General features: G+C 46.7%; 1 protein-coding gene and 1 long non-coding RNA gene across 2 annotated transcripts; one reads left to right on the forward strand and one right to left on the reverse strand.

Moving 5' to 3' along the window:
• Positions 1-1,853: 1,853 nt before the first annotated feature.
• LOC138636087 (uncharacterized) lies at positions 1,854-9,325 on the reverse strand. The gene is made up of 4 exons (XR_011312229.1): positions 9,068-9,325; positions 8,775-8,862; positions 8,610-8,695; positions 1,854-1,920 (listed from the first exon to the last, which is right to left on the reverse strand). It is a non-coding gene; the product is annotated as an uncharacterized lncRNA (long non-coding RNA).
• On the forward strand, positions 4,425-22,543 carry dipk1c (divergent protein kinase domain 1C). Its single transcript, XM_069723928.1, has 9 exons — positions 4,425-4,652; positions 5,578-6,062; positions 15,953-16,156; positions 16,231-16,284; positions 16,363-16,553; positions 17,093-17,396; positions 18,917-19,081; positions 21,834-21,908; positions 22,205-22,543. Exons 2-9 carry the CDS (start codon positions 5,841-5,843, stop codon positions 22,418-22,420), a joined length of 1,431 nt encoding a protein of 476 aa, XP_069580029.1. The 5' UTR covers positions 4,425-4,652; positions 5,578-5,840; the 3' UTR covers positions 22,421-22,543.
• Positions 22,544-26,150: the final 3,607 nt, after the last annotated feature.

The following is a 26,150-nucleotide window of genomic DNA, read 5'->3' on the forward strand; positions in this document are numbered from 1 at the left end:
CCACAGACTGGATATAAAACACAGACTGGATATAAAACTACAGACTGGATATAAAACCGCAGACTGGATCTAAAAACGCAGACTGGATCTAAAACCGCAGACTGGATCTAAAACCACAGACTGGATATAAAACCACAGACTGGATATAAAACCACAGACTGGATATAAATGACATCACTGATGGTTGATGACCTCACTGCTGATTGGTGAAAATAAGCTGGTGTTCAGTTTAATCTTGTTGTGGTTTCTCGGTCCAGACTGTTTAGTTTTAAAGATGCAAAAAGTTTCAAATGCTAATACTCCTTTGCTCTATAAAGAAACAGTTCTGGGAACTCTTCGGATGAACTGCGATCTAGACCGGATGAGTCGATCCCTCCAACATCTGCTGGAGAGGCTGAGAGTTTGTTGTTGTGTTTACTCACTGTTGCCGCTGTTCCTCTAACAGGAGCTGGGATGCAGAGAGGCACCTCGACGAGCCAATCAGAGAGCAGAAAGACAACCTGAGCCCAATCAGCTGAAGGCGAAGCGCGTCATTGGCTGAAAAATAAAATCACAAGCACTGATCTACGAGTTACAGTCAGATTGAGGACAGCGAGGGAGTCCGACATGTTTTCTTCTGTGTCTTTGATCATGGTTTTTGTGTTCGTTGGTCTGACTGTAAACCAGAAAACGAATAAAGTTCAATTATAAATAATAAAGTTCTGCTCTTATTAAAGCCTGATATTCATGACTGGACGCTAAAGTTAGTTTGTTTTTGTTCATAATAATAGCAAAAACAAAGTACATGCACATAAGTAGGTTTATAAAAGCAAGTGGGCTCACAATGACCTCTAGTGGCCACAACTGGAAACTGCAACAACACAAAGCCACATCAAAGCAATTTAAATGATGGGAATATGAATGTCTTTGAGGCTGATTGTGTTGGAAATGGTTGTTTTGAGGCATTTTACAGTGAACAATAGGGACCTCTTCTGGCCAAATGCTGGTATTACACCTGTAATGCTGAGAAATTCACTCAACGCATTAAAACAAAACACAGCATTTTAAAACAGTTTACAGCTGTGTGTTTAGATAATGTACTTACTAAACATAACTTCGCTTTTAGATGTTTTATTTAAATAAATTAAACTCTATTTTTTAAAAGACATGAAATCATCTTTTAAGGAGGATTTTACAGGAGATATCAGCCAGTTGCATTGTGGGAAATGTAGTGGTTTGGGAGTAAAAGTCAGGATATCTCTGCCTCTGCTGTGTGAGGTATTCCTGGACTCTTCCTTTAATTGAACATTTCATTCATATTAACATTTCATTGCATCTGCACCGAACACGTCTTCTCGTTGTTGTCTTGCATAAAACAGCACGAACGAAATAACAGCTAACGGTGGATATATTTTTGTTCTATTGTATTGGATATATTTCTACTTCATCTTCACTTTATTGTAATTAATCCATTTTATGTTAATTATCACTTTGTTGTCTATTTTCTTTATCTGAGCTGCTGAAACACTCTAATTTACCGTAATCTTATCATAATACACAACATATGTATCATACACATCAAAGAGATGAAAGAAGCAACAAATAAAACTGGTTTGTCGTCTGGTCTCCTCGTTTGCGCTCCTGATGTCCTGTAACTGTCCGGCTTCACCACTAGGAGGAGCTGCAACTCAACTTGTGTGTTTCCAGTGAACTTTGCAGCCTGACTGTCAAAACATTTTACCACCAGTAACTGAACTCTGCTTAAAAACACTCTTTTTTTTAATGTCAGTGATTCATTCAGTCTGCGTTTCAAGGGCAGCTGCCTGAAGTGAAGGGTGTGTGAGTGTGTGTACTCACTTTTGTTACGTCTTGGGGACCTTTTCCAGAATAAACACCGACCTCGTTGGGACCTGTCGCCCTCTCGGGGCCTCCAGTCTGATCCTAATGAGACAGGGAGGTTCCTGTTCAGGTTTGAGTTCAGCTGTCCACGATGAAAGGAAGGCAACGTGAAGTCCTCACAAGGATAGCTGCACAAACGTGTGTGTGTGTGTGTGTGTGTGAGTGTGTAAATAGCCCCCAATGCAAATGCACGCAAGTGTTGCAGTAAATTATTCCACGTCCGATGAAAACTCTCCGTCTTTTCTTCTCTCCTGCAAAACAAATCAGCCCCAAAAAAAGAACTTCAGGAAACATGAAGGTGAAAATCGGAGACATTTGCTGAGCCAGCAACTTTTAGAGAATGCGGTTCGACCAATTAACGTTTGAGCCCCTAACGAGCGACCTCAGGTAATTGGCTGCAGCTAACGAGGAGGCTGTGATAAGTGGCTGGCTGTAACAGAGCGGACGATGTTAACGAGGACGGCGCTCTGATCGGCTGCCAAAGAGCTCGCTGGCCAGCCGGAGGTTCAGTCGGTGAACCCAGAGACAGACAGCGTGAGAACATTCAGGGAGGCTGGACGCTGAAGTACGTCGCACAGTCGTTGTTTTTTTAAACTATGTGTACAATGTGGATGAAGACGTATAAAGTAAATAATGTGCGTCTGTGAGCATTTGAGAAAACAACTTTTAAAACCCCAAAAGTTTCAATTGGCTTCGCGTGAAGCCAGAACTGCTGGCAGGTTTTAATCATAATTATTTTAATAATTGCTCCTGCAGAGTTCACGAAAAGCTGAAGACGTGGAAGATGTTTGATAACACGTCAGAGCGGCGACCAGCACTGACGTCATTGTTGGTTTGTGAATGGGAGTCTATGGAGCCGGAGGCTTTGTGGAGCCGACCTCTAGTGGAACTCGCTGGTATTGCAGCTGAAGACATTTCTGCGTCGACCTCATTATTCAGAAGCTACGAACACTTTTATATCAAGTCTGTGTTTTTCACCTGTTTCTGCCCTCTAGTGGCCACACATCCGTAAACACAGCGTTAAGGAGCTCCCAGCTCGGCGTGAGCTCCGACAGAAGCTGACAGCAGTACGATTTAAAAATAACCTCCTCCAACATTTTTCAGCCTTGAAGGCATCAAACTCCACGTCGAGTTGCCTGCGCAGAGGTTTGCACAACTTTATTGGAATTTTCACAAATAGGGCAATTACCAACATGCCACGGGCCTCTGAGCTGTTTTTATGGAGAATCTTGCTGTGTGTGCCACAGGAGGGGGAGGAGAAGGGAGGAGGAGGAGGAGGAGGAGGAGGAGGAGGGAGGAGGGAGAGGAGGAGGAGGAGGGAGGAGGGGGGGTAAAGTTATACAAATGGGGGGAGAGTTTTAATTTGGAGAGGCTCAGTGAAGCTGCAGCATGTGGGGACTGAACCTTAACAGAGACTGGCTGCCGTGGTAACAGGGCAAAGAAGGAGGGACACACACACACACCGTCAGGTTTCCATCACTTCAGAGGACTTTACATCCACTTACATTCTTTTTTCTTGCAGACAAACGTTTATTGTCCCCAGAAGGGAGGCAAGTCCCCACAATACATGTAACACACACAGAGGAAAGGAAAGGAAGGAGGAAGGAAGAAGGAAGGAAGGAAGGAAGGAACAGGGCTGAACAAACAAGCCTGAGCTCGACACGCCCCCCCCCCTCCACACACACACACACACACACACACACACACACACACACACACACACACACACACACACACACACACACACACACACACTCTCTGTTGGAGCCAGCAGTGCTGATTCAGACTGAGAGCGAAGCAGCAGAAACCGGAGCTGCTGAACACCAGACGACCGGCGGAGCCGCCTGACAGGACGGACTCAGGGCTGAGTGGACGGAGACGGACTCGGGGCTGAGTGGACGGAGACGGACTCGGGGCTGAGTGGGACGGAGACGGACTTGGGGCTGACCGGGACGGAGACGCTCCTTTCACAGCTGGATCGTCTCCCGCTGCTGGAAACGTCCCCCGGAGCATCTTCTGGGGACCGAGAGCTGCCGGAGAACCTCCAGCAGCCGGAGCGGTGTGAGTCCTGCTGGGGGAGGTTCTGTTCAGGCGGCCGAGGGACGTACGAGGAGACCAACTCCTTCTGCTGACAGTCGGACGAGTGAAGGAGCGCGACCGGACCGCTTTCAGTCCAGTTACCCGCTGTCTCTTCTGTCCACGTCAGGACATGAGGATGTGGGACAGCGCGTGGTCCGTCCTCCGTTGAGCAGAGAGACGTTCTGAGAAACCGTCCGATCTTCAGAACCGATTGGGACTCACGGCCGTCTGCAGCGGACCGGAGACCTGGGTGGGTCGGGGACGTCGGCGAGTCGGGGACGTCGGACACCTGTTGCATTGTGAGTGAGCGGCAGTGGAGGAGGTCCAGCTGGAGAGCGGAGATGTCTCCTTTTACTAGTGTGTGACTTTAAAGTGGAACCGGATCGCCGACGCTGCAGCTGTGGAGGAAAACACCGGCTGGAGGAGACGGGAGGAGACGGAGACTGGAGGAGACGGAGACGGGAGGAGACGGAGACGGGAGGAGACGGAGACGGGAGGAAACCAGAGCAGACGAGAACACGAGGACACCAAGCTCTGACTGACATCATCACATTCCCCGTCTCCTCTTTTCAATCCTTCACCAGTGTGAAACAGAACCTGCTCGGTTCTGGAGGAACCTGCAGCCTCCATCGGTCTGACGGACCCGTCCGTCCTGGAGGATGGGCGGCGTTGTGTTTCTCCACCTGCACCTCCTGGTGAGTGTTTCCTGTTAGTTAACGGTCTGAGATGCTCAGAACAGAAACCACATGAAACCCGACTTTTTTATTTTGGAGTCTTTTATTTTATGATCTTTAAAGATCATGATCTTCTTTCTCCGTCAGCAGAAACAGAAGCTTTCGTTAGTTTTAAAGTTAAAACACTTTCTGAAGAGCTGCGACGCAAACAGGAAGTTCAAAATGTTCTTCTTCTTCACTGATGAATAAAAAGTTCCTGTGTTGTTTAATCAAAGCAAAAAGCTGGCGAGTCGCTCCGAGTCAGATCTGAAGCTTCCTCTCCTGTCGCCATCTTTTTCTTTCTTTCTTTATATTCATGTTTTTTCTGACATCAGGAAAACGTCTGTGCTTGTTTTGCTTCGCCGGCGCTCATTAAAGCGTCTCCTCTCCGCATCCAGCCTCGTTTCTCTTCCTGACCACATTAACGTCTTCGGTTTCCATCTTCCTCCGGAGCTTCGATCTCTAAATGATTCGCAGGACGAGTTTTAAATCGAGCGACAGACGAGACGATCTGCAGCCGAGTTTAAGAGTTTAACAGCAGAGAGAGTTTTTATTTTATAGGAGACAGACTGTGTGTGTGTGTGTGTGTGTGTGTGTGTGTGTGTGTGTGTGTGTGTGTGTGTGTGTGTGTGTGTGTGTGTGTGTGTGTGTGTGTGTGTGTGCAGCCTCATCCCAACTCGATGGCGACCTGCTGCCTTTGAACGACTTCCCGTCAGAACATAAATCAGCCGGTTGGATCTGAAAACAACAAATGTCAGCGTGAACAAAGCGTGTTGAGGAATAGCAGCTGGAGGTCGACGCCTGTCAGTCAGGAATGAGCTGCTCTGATTGGATGATTGCACGCTGCTCTCCTCTTCTTCTTTTTCTTGTGTTCTCGGTTTCTTAAAGTTTTTGTTTTTCTCGTCAGTCGCAGGCCTCTACGATCGGGATACTTTCCATGACTCAACACATCTTTGGAGTATTTCCATCCCCGCTGGTTGCAGTGCATCATGGGAGATACTGACAACACGGCTCCTGACGAAATATGCCGATGACGGAGTTCTTTCTATGGAGGTGTTGAGAGACTTGGAGCGGATTATCTGAGGGAACAACTCTTCTGGAGGTGGTCCGGTTGTAGAGTTTGAGAGTACCCAGCAGCAGGAGGTCTTTGTCTGGACGCAGACCTCCACCATGCTCCCTGGAGGCCCGGTGGGGGGCGGAGGGGGGCGCGGCGGCGGCCTGTGCCTCCTCCGCTGGCTGGGCCTCAGGCTGTGGTCGCGCCGGGGGACCCTGGTCTTCGCTCTGCTCTGGTTCGGGTCCTGGTTATTCCTGAACGGCCTGGTTCTGGTCCACAGGAGCATCCTGTCCGACTACTGCACCGACGACAAGAGCAAGAGGATCCTGCAGAGGCTGGTGAGTCCGACCGCCGGCGACCAGTAGGTGGCGCTTCGTTCTGGTTTTAATGGAGTAACTTTTAAAAAGTTTATCATAAAAAACAGTTTACACACTTTTATCGTCTCTGATTTAGAAATATTAAAGATTAACCGACTAACTTTCAGTCCTCCTGACATGGTCGTAGGTTACATGAGATGTTAACGCTGAACATCGTAACGGTTCAAAGTGCATCATACGAGGGTTCAAATAAATCACAGCGATGCACACGGAGCAACAGGAACCTCCATCAGGAAGTATTCAGAGTTCAACACGTTAACGTGACCGCTGCTACGTGAACATCAGTGATGTCACCATGGAAACCTGAAACTGGAGGGGGTTCAAGGTCAGATTGGAGGGGTCAAGCCGATTTGTCGATTTCCAGAGTTGGACACAAAAACAGATTCTGTGGTGGAAATCAGTGCATGGGCTCAGGAACACTCGGCTGTGAGCGGGTGTTGAAGATTTCTCGGATGTTTCTCTGCTCCAGTTTCAGGTCTAGAGAAATCCTGAATGTTTCCCGTCTAGTTTTGGTTCTTGGTTGTATTTATTGAATGAAACCTGAGGTTGGTGGCGCCGCCAGCAGCCACAGTTATCTAGCAGGAGGACGAACTGCTCCCAGCGAGCGTTTGTGTGAATCATCAGTCAGATTACAGGAACCCGGCGGCCGGAGATAAACTCACAGGTCAATTAATGGCTTTCTGTTTTATCCACTGCAGCATCTACTGGTGATAAAACTCTCCTTCCCTTCTGTCCTCAGAGCACCACGACTTCCTCCTCGTCTTCCCTTTAATCCTGCTGATCCTGTTTGATCTTCTGGACCTCTTTTCTCTTCCTTCTCACTGAACTCTGAATTTCTTCCCTGGTTAGTTTCCCGGTGTCGTTCTCGGCGCGTCGCAGCGAGTCAGAGGACGATCGTTCATCAGCAGAACAAACGTTGTGAAATACAGTTTTCTCTAACGGCCGTATGAATCACGCCGTAGAGGTCGAACAGCCGAGTGGTTTCCAGGTGGAAATAAACCTTCGTCACACTCCTTCCAGCCTTCAGTCAGCTGATAGATGTTAAATCCAGGATAAACCTTTACTTTGTCCTGGAAACATTTCCTCCTCTTTAACCTTGTTTTTGTTCTGCATGAACTACAGCGACATGTAAACACTGCTGTTATTGTCTGAGCTGCAGTTTAATCAAACCAACAGAGAGATTTGGGGAGAAATCCATTTTCCATCACAGCGGCTGTGATTAAACTTCCCCGAGATCTGAAGTGGAAACCAATGAAATCCCAAATAAACACCGAGTCAACACACGCTGTGTGTTTGTTGAACTAATGCTGCTGTTGCTGCTTCGTCCATCAGTGTGACGGAGAAGCAGCTTCTCGCTTTCCAGGAGCTGGTTCGGCCCTTCAGGCAGCAGTAATGCAGGACAGATGCAGGTCGACTGTGGGACGGACTCCCGGACTCCCAGATCCGGACTGGTCCCTGGTTCAGGCCGGTCCCTGGTACCGTCCCTGGTTCAGGCAGGTCCCTGGTTCAGGCCGGTCCCTGGTTCAGGCAGGTCCCTGGTACCGTCCCTGGTTCAGGCAGGTCCCTGGTTCAGGCCGGTCCCTGGTTCAGGCAGGTCCCTGGTACCGTCCCTGGTTCAGGCAGGTCCCTGGTTCAGGCCGGTCCCTGGTTCAGGCAGGTCCCTGGTACCGTGGTACAGGCAGGTCCCTGGTTCAGGCCGGTCCCTGGTTCAGGCAGGTCCCTGGTACCGTCCCTGGTTCAGGCAGGTCCCTGGTTCAGGTCCCTGGTTCAGGCAGGCCGGTCCCTGGTTCAGGCAGGTCCCTGGTTCAGGCCGGTCCCTGGTTCAGGCAGGTCCCTGGTACAGGCTCGTCCCGACGGCCTCAGGTGTTGCAGGAACCTGAACAAAAGCCGCTCGATCCCTCTCTTCCCGTCTCCTTCCTGCAGGCTCATCTCTCCTTTTCAAACCTTTCAACCTGCTGCTGAAGCAGCGGATTAAACGTGTTGAAACTCTTCAGCTCTGAGGCACAGAAACACCGACGGCCTCAGTGGGAGATTTCACTTCGTGTTTGAGTTCAAGTCATAAATCATGTAAACAAGTGAGATTAGAAAAAAAAAGAAGAGAAAAAGTCCAGGAGGCTTTTCTCCAAAAGAAAATTAAATATAGCAGAAGAGGAACGAGTGGAAATCACTGCATGGGCTCAGGAACACTCGGCTGTAAGTGGGCGTGTTGAAGGTTTTATATTTCTCTGCTCCAGCTTCAGGTTTCCATGGTGACATCACTGATGTTCACGGACCAGCGGTCACGTTAACGTCTTGAACTCAGTGAAGATGTTGAACTCTGAATACTTCCTGGTGGAGGTCGTTGTTTCCTGCAGCACCGTGTGCTGCATTCAGGAACTCTCTGGACATTGATTCTCCTTCATAAATTCCCAGGTTGACTTCATAGCAGCGTTCCGTGTTACAATTCAAACTCGCTGGTTAGAAAACAAGCTCGATGATTGATAGTAGAAACAAACAGCCGTCTCTCACCTCAGTCAGACGCTGTTGACCCGTCCATCCGCCCCAAGCTCCTCCAACCTCCTTTGTCCACAACGTAATGCTGCTTCTTTTGCTCCCTGCAGACAAAAGTCACAATAAATGAATGTTTTTTGCAATGACGTCATCGGATTCTCCCGCCCTCCGCTCGTAACGAACCTGAAGTCGATCACGTAACAGCCTTAAAGTGTAACTCAGCTTTGGTCGGGTCCGGTCGCGGCCCGCCGGCCGTCCTCTGGGTGTCGGACTGATGTTGTGGGACAAAGATAAAAATACACTCTTAGGAAACTCTTGGTCGAAGCTCGTTTATAAAGTTTCAGTATGAAAACAAACCCTGCAGAGAAAAATTAATCATCTGTCTGAATTCAACAGATGAGATTCTACAGAAACGGAAGTTTCTGGAAGAAATGACTCATTTTAAAGATAAAACAGCATTTTTATCACCAACCCACCTTGTTTCCCTCCTCATCCGTCCTGCTGCTGAATAAACAGTTTTTATTTCTTTATCAACCATCAAAGAGGAGCTGTACTCCCCCCCCCTCACGTCAATATACAGCATCAAACGGGGTTTTAATGTAAAATTCTCTATCAAGTCGATGTGTTTTCTGGTTTCTCAGAGAATGAAGCTGATAAAATAGACATCTGAAAGCAAACATGAAACTTTGATTGTGAAGAAAGAAAACATTGAGAAAATGGATGCAATAATTACATTTTAGACAAGATGTTTGAAAAAACAAAGTCAACAAAACAGTATTTGACATATTTAGTTTGTTAATGACAAAGTTTCAGTTGACATAAGAACTCAATTACAATGAATGGCGGTTTGATGGAGCCACCGGCACCACATTCAGTCATCGATTACTTTATAATTGAGGATGTGTTTTGGATTTGTTTTGTCTATAAATGACAGAGCGGTTTTTACCATCAAGTCGGAGAAAGAAAAACTTTGAATCCTGGAAACAGTTCAGCGGGCAGGATGTCTTTACTGACTCTGCACACGTGGTTTGCGCAGCAGAAGAAATCTGTATGTTTCTGGAGACTATTTATAGTGTGACGGCCGACGTCTCGCCCTGTCGCTGCACGTCTCTGCCATTTCTCTGCCTATTTATGGGCCGACGCTTCATTTTTTACGGCCCCTCTGTTTTTTAATGCAGCAGCTGGTTTGTTCCTGAAGGTTTACGTGCAGGTCAACATCTGCAGTTCCTCTGAGCATCAGGAATCTAACTCGGGACATTCAGGACATCTTTCTGTCGTGGTACAAACCCAAACGGCTGTTTCCTGCCCGGCGATCCGTCTGAGCGCCGGCTGGGATTCTCTGAGGAGAGAAAGTCTGGTTTTAAATGAAATGATCTGAGCTTCATCTACATCTGAAGAGTTCAGTGACCGACAGGAGCGTCTTTACGGGCCGCCGTTTAATCTGCGATGGTGCCTGATAAGATATTCTAGTAAACTAATGATAATAATATAAATATTGAGATTATTCAAGGAAACGTGTCAATTTCAGATCAAGAAAATCCACCACGGAGTCAAATAAAATGAACAAACGAGTCGACCTGCAGGGGGCAGTATGGAGGTGTGTCGTTATGTCCGTGGACAGCGCAGAACGCTGGAAAAAAATAATTAAAAAAATAAACAGACCGAAGCAACAACTTCTTTAACGACGGCTCCTGATGTCAGTTTTCTTCTCTGCTCCGAACGAAAACTGATATCGGAAAGATTCGTCCGGTTTCTTGATCTGTATTCATGGTGTCGCGGAGGGAAGAAGAAAAGCAGAACGGAGGGGGGGGGCGATAAGACAGAGACTCTTAAAAGAGAGCAGCTGCGTTGGAGATGAGAGCTGCATACCAATGAGGAGGCCTGCAGGGTCGCTGCAAGGCTGAAGCCACATGACCTCCCGCTAACGAACAACGAACGGGCGCTAACGACTCTGCAGCCGAACTCCACGTCACGATCAGGTTTTCTAATCTGCTGCACAGCGAACACGAAGGACGACGGAGGTTTTAGGACTCAAAAGATGAGACTGAATTTAGATGATTGACTTTGATTTACTTGTATATTTTATTTTGAAAGAGACTAAAACACTTTTGATTTATTTTGGTGAGTGTTTGATAAAAGACTTCATTAGTTGCGTCTGGATCACAGACTGCAGATAACAGTGGACATCGCCTCGTGGAAGTGCCTTCAACTGCAACACCACTGGTGTCCACTAGGGGGCTGCTCCCCAAAAACATTTAAAACTTTTTTTTTCTCAACTTGTAATTTTTGACATTTTTCTACAATTTTACCGCAAAAAAACTCACTTTAAACTCCACAAATTACGTTTCCAATCAGATCGGTCAGATCCACCGCTGGCTCCTCCCCCAGCTCGTCCAAATATGGTCACTTCCTGCTCCAAACCGCTCCGAACTAGCAAAGATGGTGACGGACAGAATCTGAACTGGAGGATTCATAACGTTCACAAACCAACGATGACATCACTGCTGGTTGATGACATCACTGATGGATGATGACATCACTGATGGTTGATGACATCACTGATGGTTGATGACATCACTGATGGATGATGACATCACTGATGGTTGATGACATCACTGATGGTTGATGACCTCACTGATGGTTGATGACGTCACTGATGGATGATGGTTGCTATAAACAAAACCAGCTATTTGAATCAAAGATTGTTTTACTCATTATTATTATTCTATTATTATTTCAGAGCCAGTTTCTGCAGTTTACGTCCAGATTGCTGAGATACTGGCTCAGTTTCAAACCTCTGTGTGTGTGTGTGTGTGTGTGTGTGTGTGTGTGTGTGTGTGTGTGTGTGTGTGTGTGTGTGTGTGTGTGTGTGTCGCCCACCAACCAGCCGCGGCGTTTACTGCTTCGTTAAGTTGACACCTTTCAAAACCCGTCACCTGCTCGTTGACTCATTACGGAGGTTAACCGCAGTTTACGTGTGTAATGGAGAGTGTGTGTGTGTGTGTGTGTGTGTGTGTGTGTGTGTGTGTGTGTGTGTGTGTGTGTGTGTGTGTGTGTGTGTGTGTGTGTGTGAATGCAGGCCATTCAGCCCACACCTCATCCATCCCACATGCTGTATAAATCACACAATTGTTCTTGCAGCCTTCAGATCATGTCGGAGGTGTCGACTGGATACCGTACGTTATTGCGCCTGACCTTTGACCTTTGACCTTTGACCTCCTGTCACTGCTGATAAATCTCCCCGCCGCCTGTTTAACGGCTGACAGACGCTTTTTACTTCGTGTCATTTGCATGATTCTCCCACACGGAAAACGTCCTTTTCTCTCCGAATGTTTGAGGAATATTTTAAATGTTTAAACATTGTCTCCTTCGTCCTGTCGTCTTCATCCTGTTGTCTCGGTCTTCGTCCTGTCGTCTCGGTCTTCGTCCCCTAAGACAAACGTTGAAGAGTGTTTCTTTTTGTAATAAACGACGACCTGCTGTTGGAGAATATTCTGATTAATTTCCAGTAAAACGCTTCGAGCTCCTGATTCCTGAAAATCATTTAAACCTCAGAAGGTTTCTTTGTTGATTTGTTGCCGGCTCGGCACGCACAGGAATGTCATGAAGGTTTTAATGCTCGTCGGTCGCTCGACCTTTTACCAAGATGGAATGTAATGTTGAGAGCAGAACAACAAAGAGATCCTTTCAGCGAGGACCGGACCGGCCCAGACGTCTCGGCTTTCGCCCGCCGCTCACCGCCTTCACCGGGAAAAGTCCCGTAAGGAAGAACGTCCCGCGGACGTGCGGCTGACGCTCCGGGTTGGAGAGAAGGAAGGAGGTGAAAGACAGAAACTAACAGGATAAGTTAGTTATCTCATGATTAACATTAACTCTCAAAGTCGATTTATTTTATGGATCAGAGAATAAGGAGAAAGATCCTCTGACATGTAGAAGTGAACTCCTTCCTTCCCTCTGCAGCTGCAGCTCATTAACACACTAACGTCTCGGTCTGGAGCTCGTTTGGAGGGAGGCGGTCCTTCTGTCGCTCGCTGCCGTCAATCAGCTGCTCTGAAACGCAGCGTAAACACACCAGATTCAGGCGACAGCCAGCGACGGAGGCAGAACGTGAACATCTGCACAGATGTTGACACACCTGCTGCGTCTCTAGCAAACTAGAATTAGCAAAGATGGTGACGGACAGAATCTGAACTGGAGGATTCATAACGTTCACAAACCAACGATGACATCACTGATGGTTGATGACATCACTGATGGTTGATGACATCACTGATGGATGATGATCTCACTGATGGTTGATGATCTCACTGATGGTTGATGATCTCACTGATGGTTGATGACATCACTGATGGTTGATGACCTCACTGATGGTTGATGATCTCACTGATGGTTGATGACATCACTGATGGTTGATGACCTCACTGATGGATGATGACATCACTGATGGATGATGACCTCACTGATGGATGATGACATCACTGATGGTTGATGACCTCACTGATGGATGATGACCTCACTGATGGTTGATGATCTCACTGATGGTTGATGACATCACTGATGGTTGATGACCTCACTGATGGATGATGACATCACTGATGGATGATGACCTCACTGATGGATGATGACATCACTGATGGTTGATGACCTCACTGATGGATGATGACCTCACTGATGGATGATGACCTCACTGATGGTTGATGACCTCACTGATGGTTGATGACATCACTGATGGTTGATGACCTCACTGATGGATGATGACCTCACTGATGGATGATGACCTCACTGATGGTTGATGACATCACTGATGGTTGATGACCTCACTGATGGATGATGACCTCACTGATGGATGATGACCTCACTGATGGTTGATGACATCACTGATGGTTGATGACCTCATTGATGGATGATGACCTCACTGATGGATGATGACCTCACTGATGGTTGATGACCTCACTGATGGATGATGACCTCACTGATGGTTGATGACATCACTGATGGATGATGACCTCACTGATGGATGATGACCTCACTGATGGTTGATGACATCACTGATGGATGATGACCTCACTGATGGATGATGACCTCACTGATGGTTGATGACATCACTGATGGATGATGACATCACTGATGGATGATGACATCACTGATGGATGATGACCTCACTGATGGATGATGACATCACTGATGGATGATGACCTCACTGATGGTTGATGACATCACTGATGGATGATGACCTCACAGATGGTTGATGACATCACTGATGGATGATGACCTCACAGATGGATGATGACCTCACTGATGGATGATGACCTCACTGATGGATGATGACCTCACTGATGGTTGATGACATCACTGATGGATGATGACCTCACAGATGGTTGATGACATCACTGATGGATGATGACCTCACAGATGGTTGATGACCTCACTGATGGATGATGACCTCACTGATGGATGATGACCTCACTGATGGTTGATGACATCACTGATGGATGATGACCTCACTGATGGATGATGACCTCACTGATGGTTGATGACATCACTGATGGATGATGACCTCACTGATGGATGATGTTGTTGTAAAATGCTGAATGTTTGTATCAGAAGTTATTCCAGAGTTTTACAAATGTTAGGAGCTCCAGTTGTTCAGCAGACTCATGACCGGCCAACAGAAACACGGCGGAGCAGCTGTCCCTCCCCCTCCCACTCCCACACCTCCACCTCCCCCTCCAGGAGGCTCCGTGGAGGCTGATATCTGAGCGGGGCGGCGGGCCGAGCCGGAGGAAGCAGCTGGAGAGTGAATCAAGGTCGAGCAAATCCCGGGAATTAAGAGCGGATGTGTGAAGGCTGCTCAGCTCACCGCACCGGAGGATGAAGACCGCAGTCAGCAGATGTCCAAGAACTCCTCCAACCTCCACCTGTCGGTTCCTTGGAGACGAGGCGCTAAAGAAAAAAAACTACTTTTTTCAAACATTTCAAAGCTGCTGTTGCAGCTGGAGAACAACGATCAGAAATACAACTCACCGTCACATCTGGGAGACTTTAAGAGCTGCTGGAAAAAAACAAATATAAAGACGCCCGTCACCCTGAGTGAGTGAGTGAGTGAGTGAGTGAGTGAGTGAGTGAGTGAGTGAGTGTGTGTGTGTGTGTGTGTGTGTGTGTGTGTGTGTGTGTGTGTGTGTGTGTGTGTGTGTGTGTGTGTGTGTGTGTGTGTGTGTGTGTGTGTGTGTGTGTGTGTGTGTGAAGAAAGTATCAAGACGAACACTTAAAAAGTGTGCAGTCACACACACACACACACACACAGCAGTGATTATCAGTGACGGTGATGAGAGACAGCAGGAACTATTAGGAACTCAAAGGGGACGATAATTTGCAGCGTCTCCTTTGACTCTCAACACCTCCCCTCCCACTCCTGTTGAGTCCGTCATCACACACACACACACACACACACACACACACACACACACACACACACACACACACACACACACACACACACACACACACACACACACACACACACGCATTGCTGTTCTCAACCTGAAACTTTTCTCTGCCAATACAAAGATTATAATTATGATAAATACATTTGCTGTATGTTTTTTCAGAGTGGATTAAAAGTTTCTGTGAATCTCAGCAGACACACTTTACATGGAGGTTTTCTTTTCACACATCTTACCCGTCTGACGGGAAATCTGACGCTGCGTTAACGCTTGGTTTATTTGCCACAGTTGAAGGAGAAGACCAGCTGGTTCTGGTTTGTGACCCGGTCTGGATTTATAGAGCGTCTGCAGATGTTTCAGGACTCGGGAGGCAGATGAAACGAAATCTAAACTCGCCCTTCGACAGGTCAACTGCAGGACGTCGACGAGAAGAGGAGTCGTTCGTCACGTCTCCGCAGGTCGATTAACAACCCGATCTGTCCGTCTGCGTCCATCTGTCCGTCCGGGTTTAGTCTCTGAGCTCCTCGCTGACTGATGTTTGTGTAGGAATGTGGGCAGAACAAGGATTAGCCGGGTAATCCGCCTCGCCCGTCACACCTCTGGACGCCGAGCGGTTCAGACGGGACGGAGGCGTGAGGTCATCTCCGCTCTCAGATGTAGGATCATCTCCTTCAGGGTTTACACAGATTAATGCAAAGAAAAACAGCTGCAGAGAAGATCAACGCAGCAATAAATACCCTGAAAGATGACGAGTACTCTCAGAAAAAAAAAAGATGTGCAGAGATGTTTTAATCTTCATTTTGAAAAGAGAAGTGGCTTCATGTTTCGTGTCCAAACTGCGAGGTTGGATCACAGAGCCGCCGTCCCGTGAGGATGTTGCGGTTCGGGGAGCTGACCTCTCGGTGCTCTCCCCATCAGTGCCTGGAGTTCGGAGAGGGCTCGGTGACGGGGGACATGTGTGAGGATCTGTGTGTGCTCGGCCTGGTGGAGTACAAGCGCTGCCTCTACTACGAGAACGGGAAGAAGGTGATCGAGGCTCGCTGGAGAGGAAACCCCGTCATCCTCAAGTCCAAACTGGAGAACTTCTCCTCCTACGAGCCGCTGGGCATCCTGGACTACCAGGTAAGGTCTGCGCTTTGTTCCCAGGTCTTCTGCTAACGTCGTCCAGTCGGTGAAATAACTGTTCTGCTCCACAGGAGGCGGCGGAGGAGCTCTCCCCTCTGGATGTCGTCTTCTACGCCACCCTGGAGGTGAGTCGGACCGTTTAATGGGGATAAATCAATCACAACCTTTCTGAGGATCAAAGTTTACACTTCCTCTGACCTCAGGTACGAAACTCCTTGGGGCTGGCCGAGGAGGACGAGGATGAAGAAGGAGGAGGAGGAGGAGGAGGAGAAGGTAACGGCTCTCTGGCCAGACTTTGGGGGATGAAGCTGAAAAGCAGAGACAAGAGCTACTCCAGAGCAGAGCTGGCCTCACTGTGGTCGCTGCTGCAGCAGGAGGAGTACACCTTCCTCAGGTAAACCGCTCACCTGTTCACACCTTGGTAACGTCAGAGACGTAGATAAACGACGGTCAGGATTTAATTAACGAAACAATATCGAAGTAGCAAAAGACAGCTTTGTGAGTGTGTGAGTGTCGATCAATAAGTCCAGAGAGTTCCTGAACGCAGCACGGTGCTGCACACGGAGCAGCAAGAACCTCCACCAGGAAGTATTCAGAGTTCAACATCTTCACTGAGTTCAACACGTTAACGTGACCGCTGGTCAGAAACGTCGTAGCTGCCGAACAAAAAAGGAAAGAAGCCGACGTCGGTCTGCTGAGTCTGTGAGCACCAACAGGCTGGAAGACTAAATTAAAAGCAGCGAGGCGAAGCGACCTGCAGCTTCTTATCTGGAGGCAGACGGAGCTGCAGCAAGCAATGGATGAGAGAAAATACAGCTGTGAGTGTGTGTGTGTGTGTGTGTGTGTGTGTGTGTGTGTGTGTGTGTGTGTGTGTGTGTGTGTGTGTGTGTGTGTGTGTGTGTGTGTGTGTAACCTCCTCCCTGTGCTCTCCAGAGTCCTGCAGGACCTCAGCACCCACGTGGCCAAAGTGTTGGGCTCCTGCGGTCATTTCTACTCTGTGGAGTACCTGTCAGCCGGCCACGCCTGGGACCAGAACATCTTCTCCCTGGATGAAGTTTCCGGGCCGGAGGACCGGGACCGGGGCGGAGGCCGCGGGCGGTGGAGCTCCAGGGAGATGGTGCACCGCATCGCGCTCAGTTTCCTGGACATGGTGTGGCACTTCGACAACGACTTCACCCACAAACTGCACCTCTGCGACATCAAACCGGAGAACTTCGCCATCAGGAAGGACCTGACGGTGAGTCGACAGGAAGCAGAGCAGGGAGGCAGACGGGACACGTAGTCGTCCTCCATCACCGTCGGGATGTTGAAGATCAAAGTGTTGATTCTGGACGCTGAGTGTTCAGACGGAGGGAGAACGAAGCCGCCATTTTCTCTGCGTTATCAGATTTTTAAAACAACGTCACGTCGACCACAACAACCTCGACGATTTCATCCGTCACACTTCAAATGAGCAGTAAAACAAAAACAGGGCCAGATGAGGCGTTTGAGGCTCCAGAGAACGTCACGTAAACCACAGTATTGGCAGGATGTTTCCTTACACATTCACCAACTCTCTGTTTATAACTCAGTATAAAACTCCACCACAGGAGTCTCATGAGGCGTGTTGACTTTAGATTTAAAGGCACAGTATCGCGTCGCCCCACAGCGTGTAATCCACCACGTTTCACCTTCGGTTTAGCGACCACAGAAACACGTGGTTAGGATTCGGGAAAGACGACGGTTTGGTTTAAAATAAGTAATTTATCAAAGTAACGTGACTTAAATATGTTATGTAATGTAGGAACTTACCTGCCTCAAAGTGTAGTACCATTGAGGACCTCTAGGAGCTGTCTCCATAGACTCCATCTGTAGTACCATTGAGGACCTCCAGGGGCTGTCTCCATAGACTCCATCTGTAGTACCACTGAGGACCACGAGGGGCTGTCTCCATAGACTCCATCTGTAGTACCACTGAGAACCACTAGGGGCCGTCTCCATAGACTCCATCTGTAGTACCACTGAGGACCACTAGGGGCCGTCTCCATAGACTCCATCTGTAGTACCACTGAGGACCACTAGGGGCCGTCTCCATAGACTCCATCTGTAGTACCACTGAGGACCACTAGGGACTGTCTCCATAGACTCCCATTGAAAAAGCATCAAGTTCTCTCTTGAAATACGAAGTCATTAGATAAATTCCCAGGTGGGCGGGGCTTAGGGTCATTGGCCCCTCCCCCCAGCTCATCCAAATATGGTCACTTCTGGCCTCAAAATAGCAAAACGACTTCAGACCGGCAGTTTGAAAACCGATGGACGATGTCGCGGTTTGTTGCGTGACCCTGATGCCCTCTAGTGGACCGACGGGTGTATCACATCAGGTGAAGCAGAGTCGGAGACACGCAGCAGAAGAATGGTGGCCTGAGGCCGCTGACTCAGCTGCTGGTTAACTGAACCGACGTCACGTCAGCAGCTACTGAAATCTCAGAGAAGACGAGAGGAGCCTGAAAACAAACACCAACACGTACAACTGCCACAAAACCATCAGACAGACGTGTTTACGTCATATGAAACCTGTCTGTCTGTCTGTCAACAGTCAGAGAGATGAAACGTCTATAATTTCCTTCTCAGACGTGTCATTTAAAACCATCATGAAGCTGCATTAACGACACTCATTCTCAATTTACAATATATATTTCTGAAAGTAAATTAGATATTTAAATGTATGAATTACGTTTGAAGAGCCTGAACCTCTGTGGTGTCCCTGGTGTCCTGCAGGTGGTGGCGATCGACGTGGACATGGCGTTCTTCGAGCCCAAGATGAGGGACATCCTGGACCAGAACTGCAGCAGCGACGACGACTGCAACTTCTTCGACTGCTCGTCCAGGTGCGACCCGATCAAACGCAGGTGCAGCGCCCGCCGCAGCAACAGCAACCTGCAGGTGAGACCGGGAGGGAGGTTACCTTTGGTTTTTAATCAGGTACAAGTTTGACTTTTACAGTTGTAGTTTTACTGCAAAACATTAATATTTTGTACATTAAATGAGAAACAAAATCTATTCTTTATTCATTAAATTAATTAAAATTAAATTAGCACTTTCACGTCCTGCACAATTAAAACAAACATAATTATCAGTTAATTCTGACCTCAAACTGTAACAGCAGCATTTAAATTAAAAGTGACTCAGTTTTATTTTTCACTCATTTTGCTCGTCTGTATTTTATTTGTTTCTGTTAAGTTCTGCTGTGAAAAAAAATCTGACGCCAATTGTTAAAAATCCTTTATTTATTTATTAACCTGCTCAGATTTTAATTTAAGTTTTTAAGTGCAAAAATGAAACTTTCCCTTTGATCAACAGCTGATGAATGAATGTTCATGTATTCGTGTTCTTTTGCGTCTCTGATGCGTCCGTCTGTTTCCTGGATGTTTTTCCCTCCTGAGCGACGACCCGACACGTTCAGCCGCAGCTCGTCCTCCTCGCTGATTAATTACAGGCTTGTTTGTTTCTCTCAAACTCGCCGAGAATTCTGGGTAATCAATCTTTCACAACTTTTAATTATACGTGTGCGAAACCCGCCCGGTGTGGAATGATAATGACGGCGAGGCAGCGGAGGCTGAACCTGCTGCAGAAACAACTTCCCTTCTTTTCCTTTCACACGTTGAAAGTTTCTTTCTGAACCGTCGTTTTTTCTGCACTTTTTTCGTTACGGACGCCGTAATTAAAAGACAGTTTGTTGAATTGTTTTGCCTTTAAAAAACACTTCAAATATTTATCATCATCCTGAACATATTGTAATTTTAACTGATCAATAAAACATCGTGGAAATCCTTTAAAAACACAAATACTTCAATTTAAAAAATGATTTATCTACAAATATGAATAGTAACAATAACTTTGATTCAAATACTTCTTTTCATTCATGAATTATAATTAATTGTAATTCATATTAAAGGCTCAGGATTAAAGAATTTAGCTTTTCTTCTGAATAAATTTAAAAAAAAAATGTATTGTCCTTTTTGCAGCTTTAAACAAAACCTGGTTTTATTCTTTAAATATAGAAATCCAACCGATAAAAAGTTTCACAGTAAAACAAATTCTGCAAAACCAGTTTGTAGATTTAAATTTTTCATTTAATGAAAAATGAACATTAAAAGAACATTCACATCAAAGTTTGAGTCAACTTTTTTAATCCAAACATTTAAAAAAAATTTACTGACAGCTTTGGACCAAACTAATTTTCTTTTTGTTGTTGTGATGTTTTAATATGAATTAAAAGAAATAATTCACAAAAGTGTGAAGCCACAGTTTAGTTTTATATTAATGTTTGTGTCTTTTATTTGCATATAAATGACTGGATTAGGTTGTTTATGTATTTATAAACCCTATTATAACAAAAATTAATATGTTGGGATTTATTAACCAAACTTTATTATTATTATTATAATTAATCTTATCAAATACAATAAATGTGAAGTTAAGGTTATATTTTACATTATTTACAGAAGTATATTTAAGCAGTTTAATTTATTACTATTATTAGAAAAAATATTAAATGCCATTTTTGCCATGACATTTTAATCAGAGTAACACTGAACGCAAAATAATAAGTTTGTTCCATTATTTAAAATTAGTAGAGATTATTGTATTTTAATGTTTTCAAACATTAATAATAATAATAAGAATAATAATCATCATAATAATAAGAATAATAACAATGATCATTATTGGGGATGTTCAGTTGAGAAACATCGACAGTAACTTGAAGCCGTTTCGAAGCGTCAAACTCAAACGAAACGTCTGGGACACAAAAAGCCGCGCCGGACATCCCCCGTCACCGCCATCATCACCATGACGACGGCCGGACGGACTCTCATCACCCCGCCGGCTCCCGTATCGCGTGTCGTATGATACGAGATACCCGCATTCATGTGAGACGGAGGGAAACTGTTTTCGGATGGTGATGCACAAACACGGCGGCGATTCAGAAAAAAGAAGGATGGAGGTTCAAATGCAGCAAAAGAAAAGACAGGAAACCAGAAGAAAAGGAGAAAGGATGGAAACGAAGACGTGGGAAACGAAGAGGAAGACAAAAGACAGATGTGGGACATGAAGAGGAATAAAGAGGAAAACATGAAGACGATCAGCAGAGAAAAAAAAATAAAACCTCCACATGAACTGAAGAGAATATCAAACATGAAAAAGCCTCCGACAACAAAGAAGAGATTGAACCAGCAGAAGGACGAGATGGAGACGTTTTCAACAAAGGAAGAGAAGAACAAAGAGAACAAAGCGACGGGTCGGAGCGGTGCCGATGACACGCCGATGACACGCCGCCCTCCTATTGGTCCATCCGAGGCCGCGCAGGTGTCTCTTGACCCCCGACGACCTCTCGGCCCGCCAATCATCTCCCCAGAGAAAGAAGCCTTTGTGCTTTTAACCGTGCGTTCGGTGCTGAGTGATGAAAAGCGAGACGTCGTCTGCATACGATCGGATCCTCCTCACATTCTTTTCTCTTCGTCTCTCTTTATTTCCGTCATCTTGTGTTTCACGTACTCGGTTTTACTCCACTCTTCACGTCTTCTACTTCCTGTCGGTCCATCCCTCCGCTGCTTCTCTTCCATGTTTTTTTCCATTAAATAGTTTTGTTCTCAAGTCAGAAGTAAAGTCTTCTTCCTCGTCTTCGTCTCTGCAGGTGATCTGTGAGAAGATTTTCCGGCCGTGGTTTTCTCCCACGCTGCTCGGGGCCAAAGCAGGACTCCCACTGCAGGTAGGATCGTTCAACAACGCTTGAATTTGTCTTCTAATGAAATTAAATTGTGTTTTCCAGGTTTTTCCATTTTACGTCTATTTTACTTTTTACACACCAAAATCACAAAACTGTCTCAGATTATTCACCGATCTCTACGACAGGAGCTCCTTCAATCCTCCACCTTTGATTTAACTCATGAAAAGATACAGAAAAGGTTTTTTACTTGTTTCCAGAACAGTAAAGAGACGGAGGGCAGTTCGATCGGTCCGAAACCAAAACCAGGTTGAACTCATTTAGTGTATTTGTTGGTGCAGGTGGAGCTGCAGCGGGCGGTGCAGCAGTGCTCGGAGACAGACGGAGGTGTGGAGGAGACCGAGGAGGACGGAGGAGGAGGAGGAGGAGGAGGCAGGAATGTCCATCGGCGTCTCATCAGCATCCTGAACCGCCTCCTTCAAGAGGGAGGGGCTTCAGGTGAAGGAGGAGGGGCCTGGGAGGGGAAAGGCCACGCCCACACCTCACTGAACTTCTGAAGACGTGGACGGACGGCCGGTGGGGACGAATGAAGGCCACATTAGAGGGGGGACCTCCGAAGACCACCGAGGACTGAAGGGAAACTCTTCATCCAGACTCGTTTCAAGGTCTAGAGCCACAGTTTGGGACGGCGTTAAGAGGTGAGGGGGCGTGGCCTGAGTGACACACAACTTCTGAGGCAAAGACGTTGACGTGCTTCCCTCTAGTGGAAGGTCAGGTGTACTACAAGCTGATAGCTGATTGGTCCTCGTTTCCTTTTGATCTGCGTCTGGTTTTCCTGTTTTTTTTCCACTCCAGGAACTTAACGACTCGTAGCTCATAGTTTCAGGTACCGACTTTTTTTTTTTTGATAATGAAAAAGAAATGTTGAACAACTGACAACATCTGTTTTGCTGTCGATGTTTCAATGACGTACGTCCGATCCGTCCCAGTTTGTAAATTACAGAGAAAAAGCAAAGCAGAACCCGCAAATTTCTGTTGAGGTTGAGCTCAAGGAAGTGATTTTTGTTTCCAATGAAGTCGTCCAAAAAAAATGATCTCCCACATCCGTGGTTGAAGAACTTCGCTTCGACTGATTTTCATTTGAATCGGAGCGAATCACTTTGATTTCCTTCACAATAAAAGGTGGAAACATTCAAAAAGAAACTTTAGTCAGAAAACAGACAGCAAATTGGTTTCACAGCTAAATGAATAACACATTTTAAAACCTTTATATTTTTCGGATATTATTTAGTCAATCTAGACTCGAGCTGCTCCAGTTTTTAGAGGAAAACATGAAGCTAAAACCAGGAACTTGTTAACTTGTTAGAAAAATGAGGCTTCTGTAAACGGAGTACGTTGAGTTGAATAATAAAATCTTTTCTGAAAGCATTTTACGGGCCGTTGTTAAAATGAAAGCTTCATAAAGACCGTAAGAGAGAAGGAACCCAGCTGTCAAAATAAGAGCTTTAGATGCTGTTTAATTCATGTTCATTCAACACATAGACCTGCTGGATGAAACAAACAAAGAGACGTCTCTGACAACTGGACGTGTGGAGAAAACTCATTTAACATCCAGTAATATGGAATCACTTCCTCTGATCACAAACATTTAATCATCATTTTAATGTGAAGAACACATTTCCCACAAACCTTCCTGTTTCTCCTCATTCCTGTTTCCTCCGGTGTTTTATTTGGTGATGAGAGGAGGAGAACCGTACTGACTGGAAATGAGGAGTTTAAAGTCAGTTTAGTTTTAAAAGATTTAAAATTGCAAGTTCCCCCAAATATCACAGAGTTTGTATGAATATGGGTTCATTAATTATGATTTCCTGGAGGGTGTGATTATGTTATTTCGTGCTGCGCGGCGGTTCCCGTTAAATATCGTCCATGTGTGAACAGGTTGACGTCAGCGTGAGCTTTGAAAGAGCAGCAGACTGAATCCACGTCAACAGTTTAAAAACTAAACTTAAAAACTGGACGAGGACTTCACGTGTTGTTCTGGTTTCTCGTGAACGCACATTAACTCCAGTCAGGCTGATGTTCTCAGACCAACCGGTTTCACCGCAGCACATTTATGGAAAAAGGTTTACCTGGAAACCCTCCAGCGCTCCGCTCCGCTCGGCAGGAACTTCCTTCTTCCGCCTGGCGTCTTTCCACCGTTTCGCTTCCACGACAACGCCGACACGCTGCAAAGAAAGACGTGGAAAAGAAGAGTGAAGTTTATTCCCCGTTTCGGTGCAGCAGATGAGAAGCAGCGGGTCGTCGCCTCAACGTGAACCCACCGAGTGTTTCTGAGAGAGGTCAAAGGTCGACAGCTGTTTGAGAGACTCTCCAACACGGAGATGCTCAACGTGTCGCTCGGCGTGACCTCTCGCTGATAAACATCAAACCCTCACGCAAACACCTGCCGGCTGCTTTATGGGAGGTTGTCGGGGGCAACGGGCGCAGAGCGAGGAGAATACCTCCAGCAGGATCCCGTGAGACGCTCCAGTTGGAACTCGCACGCCGTCGTGTAGGAGGCGCCAGGTCGGCAGGGTTTCCTCCTGCGGATGACATCACCGCGGGCTCGTGTTTGTTTGATGTTTGTTGCTCGGTGACAATCAGAGAATCAGATCTGTCTGAGCGATGAACGAACTCGGTCACATGAGGGACTGTGAGCTGCTGGCCTGAGAGGCTCCGTTCTCACGGCGCTTAAGTTTTGAACAACAACTGACGAACCGTTTCTGAAACATAATCAGTGATATTTGATCAGTTTTCTGCAGAAATCAACTGACTTTTTAAAAGGTAACTGCAACAGCAGACCGGACTTCACTTTTTTTCAATGAAGCTGGCAGTTTCCTGGACGTGAATTCGCTGAAGTCATCGACTCTCTTGATATCGAACGTTTCCAGACGCTCATTATCCAGGAAGTCTGCTGGGAGCCACGCCCACAAACTGTCCATCACTTCAGCCAACAGAGCGACAGCCGAGGAGGACGAACGGAAGCCAAACCTCCCGATTGGACGGACGCCACCGCAGCAGCAGCTCTCTTCATGCCAGGAAACAACGGAGGAGAGTGGATGGAGCCTTTTAATCCAAGACGCTGTTTTAATGAGCGCCTTTAAGCACTTCAGTCAGCAGCAGGATGATTTTATAACTATTAAATGTGACTCTCCGGTGAATATCCATCCTGACGGGAGCAAGCAGCTTCTGTGCAGCCACTTCCATCTGCTGCTTTGGTTTCTGCAGAAAAAATACTTAAAACAGATGAAAGATCGGTGGGCGTGTCCAAAACATCTACTGACAAGTTGAACGGGAGTCTATGGGGACAGAGGTTTCAGAGCGCCGTCTGTCCTGAACCAGCCCTTTAATTCTCACCCCGTTCTCCCGACGCTGCGATACTAAAGTCCGGCTCGGTAATGAACTCACGGCGTGAGGTTTGCTCTCAGTTTGAGCTCTGCAGCTCCACTTCAATTAAAGAACGGGAGATAAAAGTGGATAAAACGGTGCATTTCTCCGGGAGCTAACTTCACACTGCGTTAGGCCTCAGCCGGGAGCGGTAAACCTCAGAGCGGTGGCGAGGAGGAGGGGGCGGAGCCTCAAGAAACCTTCAACTCCCAGAAGTCTTTGCAGAGACCTGTCTGCAGATTGATTGACACGTTTTTGTGACCACTGGTACGTGAACATTTGTTGGTGAGAAACTCATGTTACCACGCGTGATGTCATCTTTGGAGAAGCCCGTTGCCATGGTGCCACAGGAAAATGAAACAAAGTGACAAAAACAGGGACGAAGAAGAGCACACAGACTAAATACAGCAGGGAGGGAAGGACACCGAGGGACAGGTGGAACTAAGCAGGGGGGCGGGGCCAACAATCATACAAAGGACAGGAAGTGAAGCAAACAAACGAGCCAGAGGCTTTTTGGAGCCGACCTCTGATGGCACTTGGTGGTATTGCAGCTAAAGACACTTTTTCAGACCTGAAGCTACAAACTCTTTTATAAACAGTCTGTGGTTCACTTCCTGGAAAAGCTACATTCTGACAGAGCTGCAGTCTCGACTCCGTTATGGACTTTTCTCTGCAGGACTTTGATCCACAGCTGATGAACCCTTTCAGCAGCATAATCCTCCTCACTTTAAGATGAGTAGGTGCTTCTTTGTGAATAAATCATTGAAAGTAATCCGACTCCCATTCAGCAAACACGAAGCCGCTCGGACCGACGCTTCATCTCCACCGTGGAAGAGTGACGACTTTCTGTGGATGTTTTGA

The sequence above is a fragment of the Brachyistius frenatus genome, unplaced genomic scaffold (assembly GCF_029030835.1).
Source record: "Brachyistius frenatus isolate BFR_SWC_R1_liver_20210118 unplaced genomic scaffold, ASM2903083v1 Contig_351, whole genome shotgun sequence".
NCBI lineage: Eukaryota > Metazoa > Chordata > Actinopteri > Embiotocidae > Brachyistius > Brachyistius frenatus.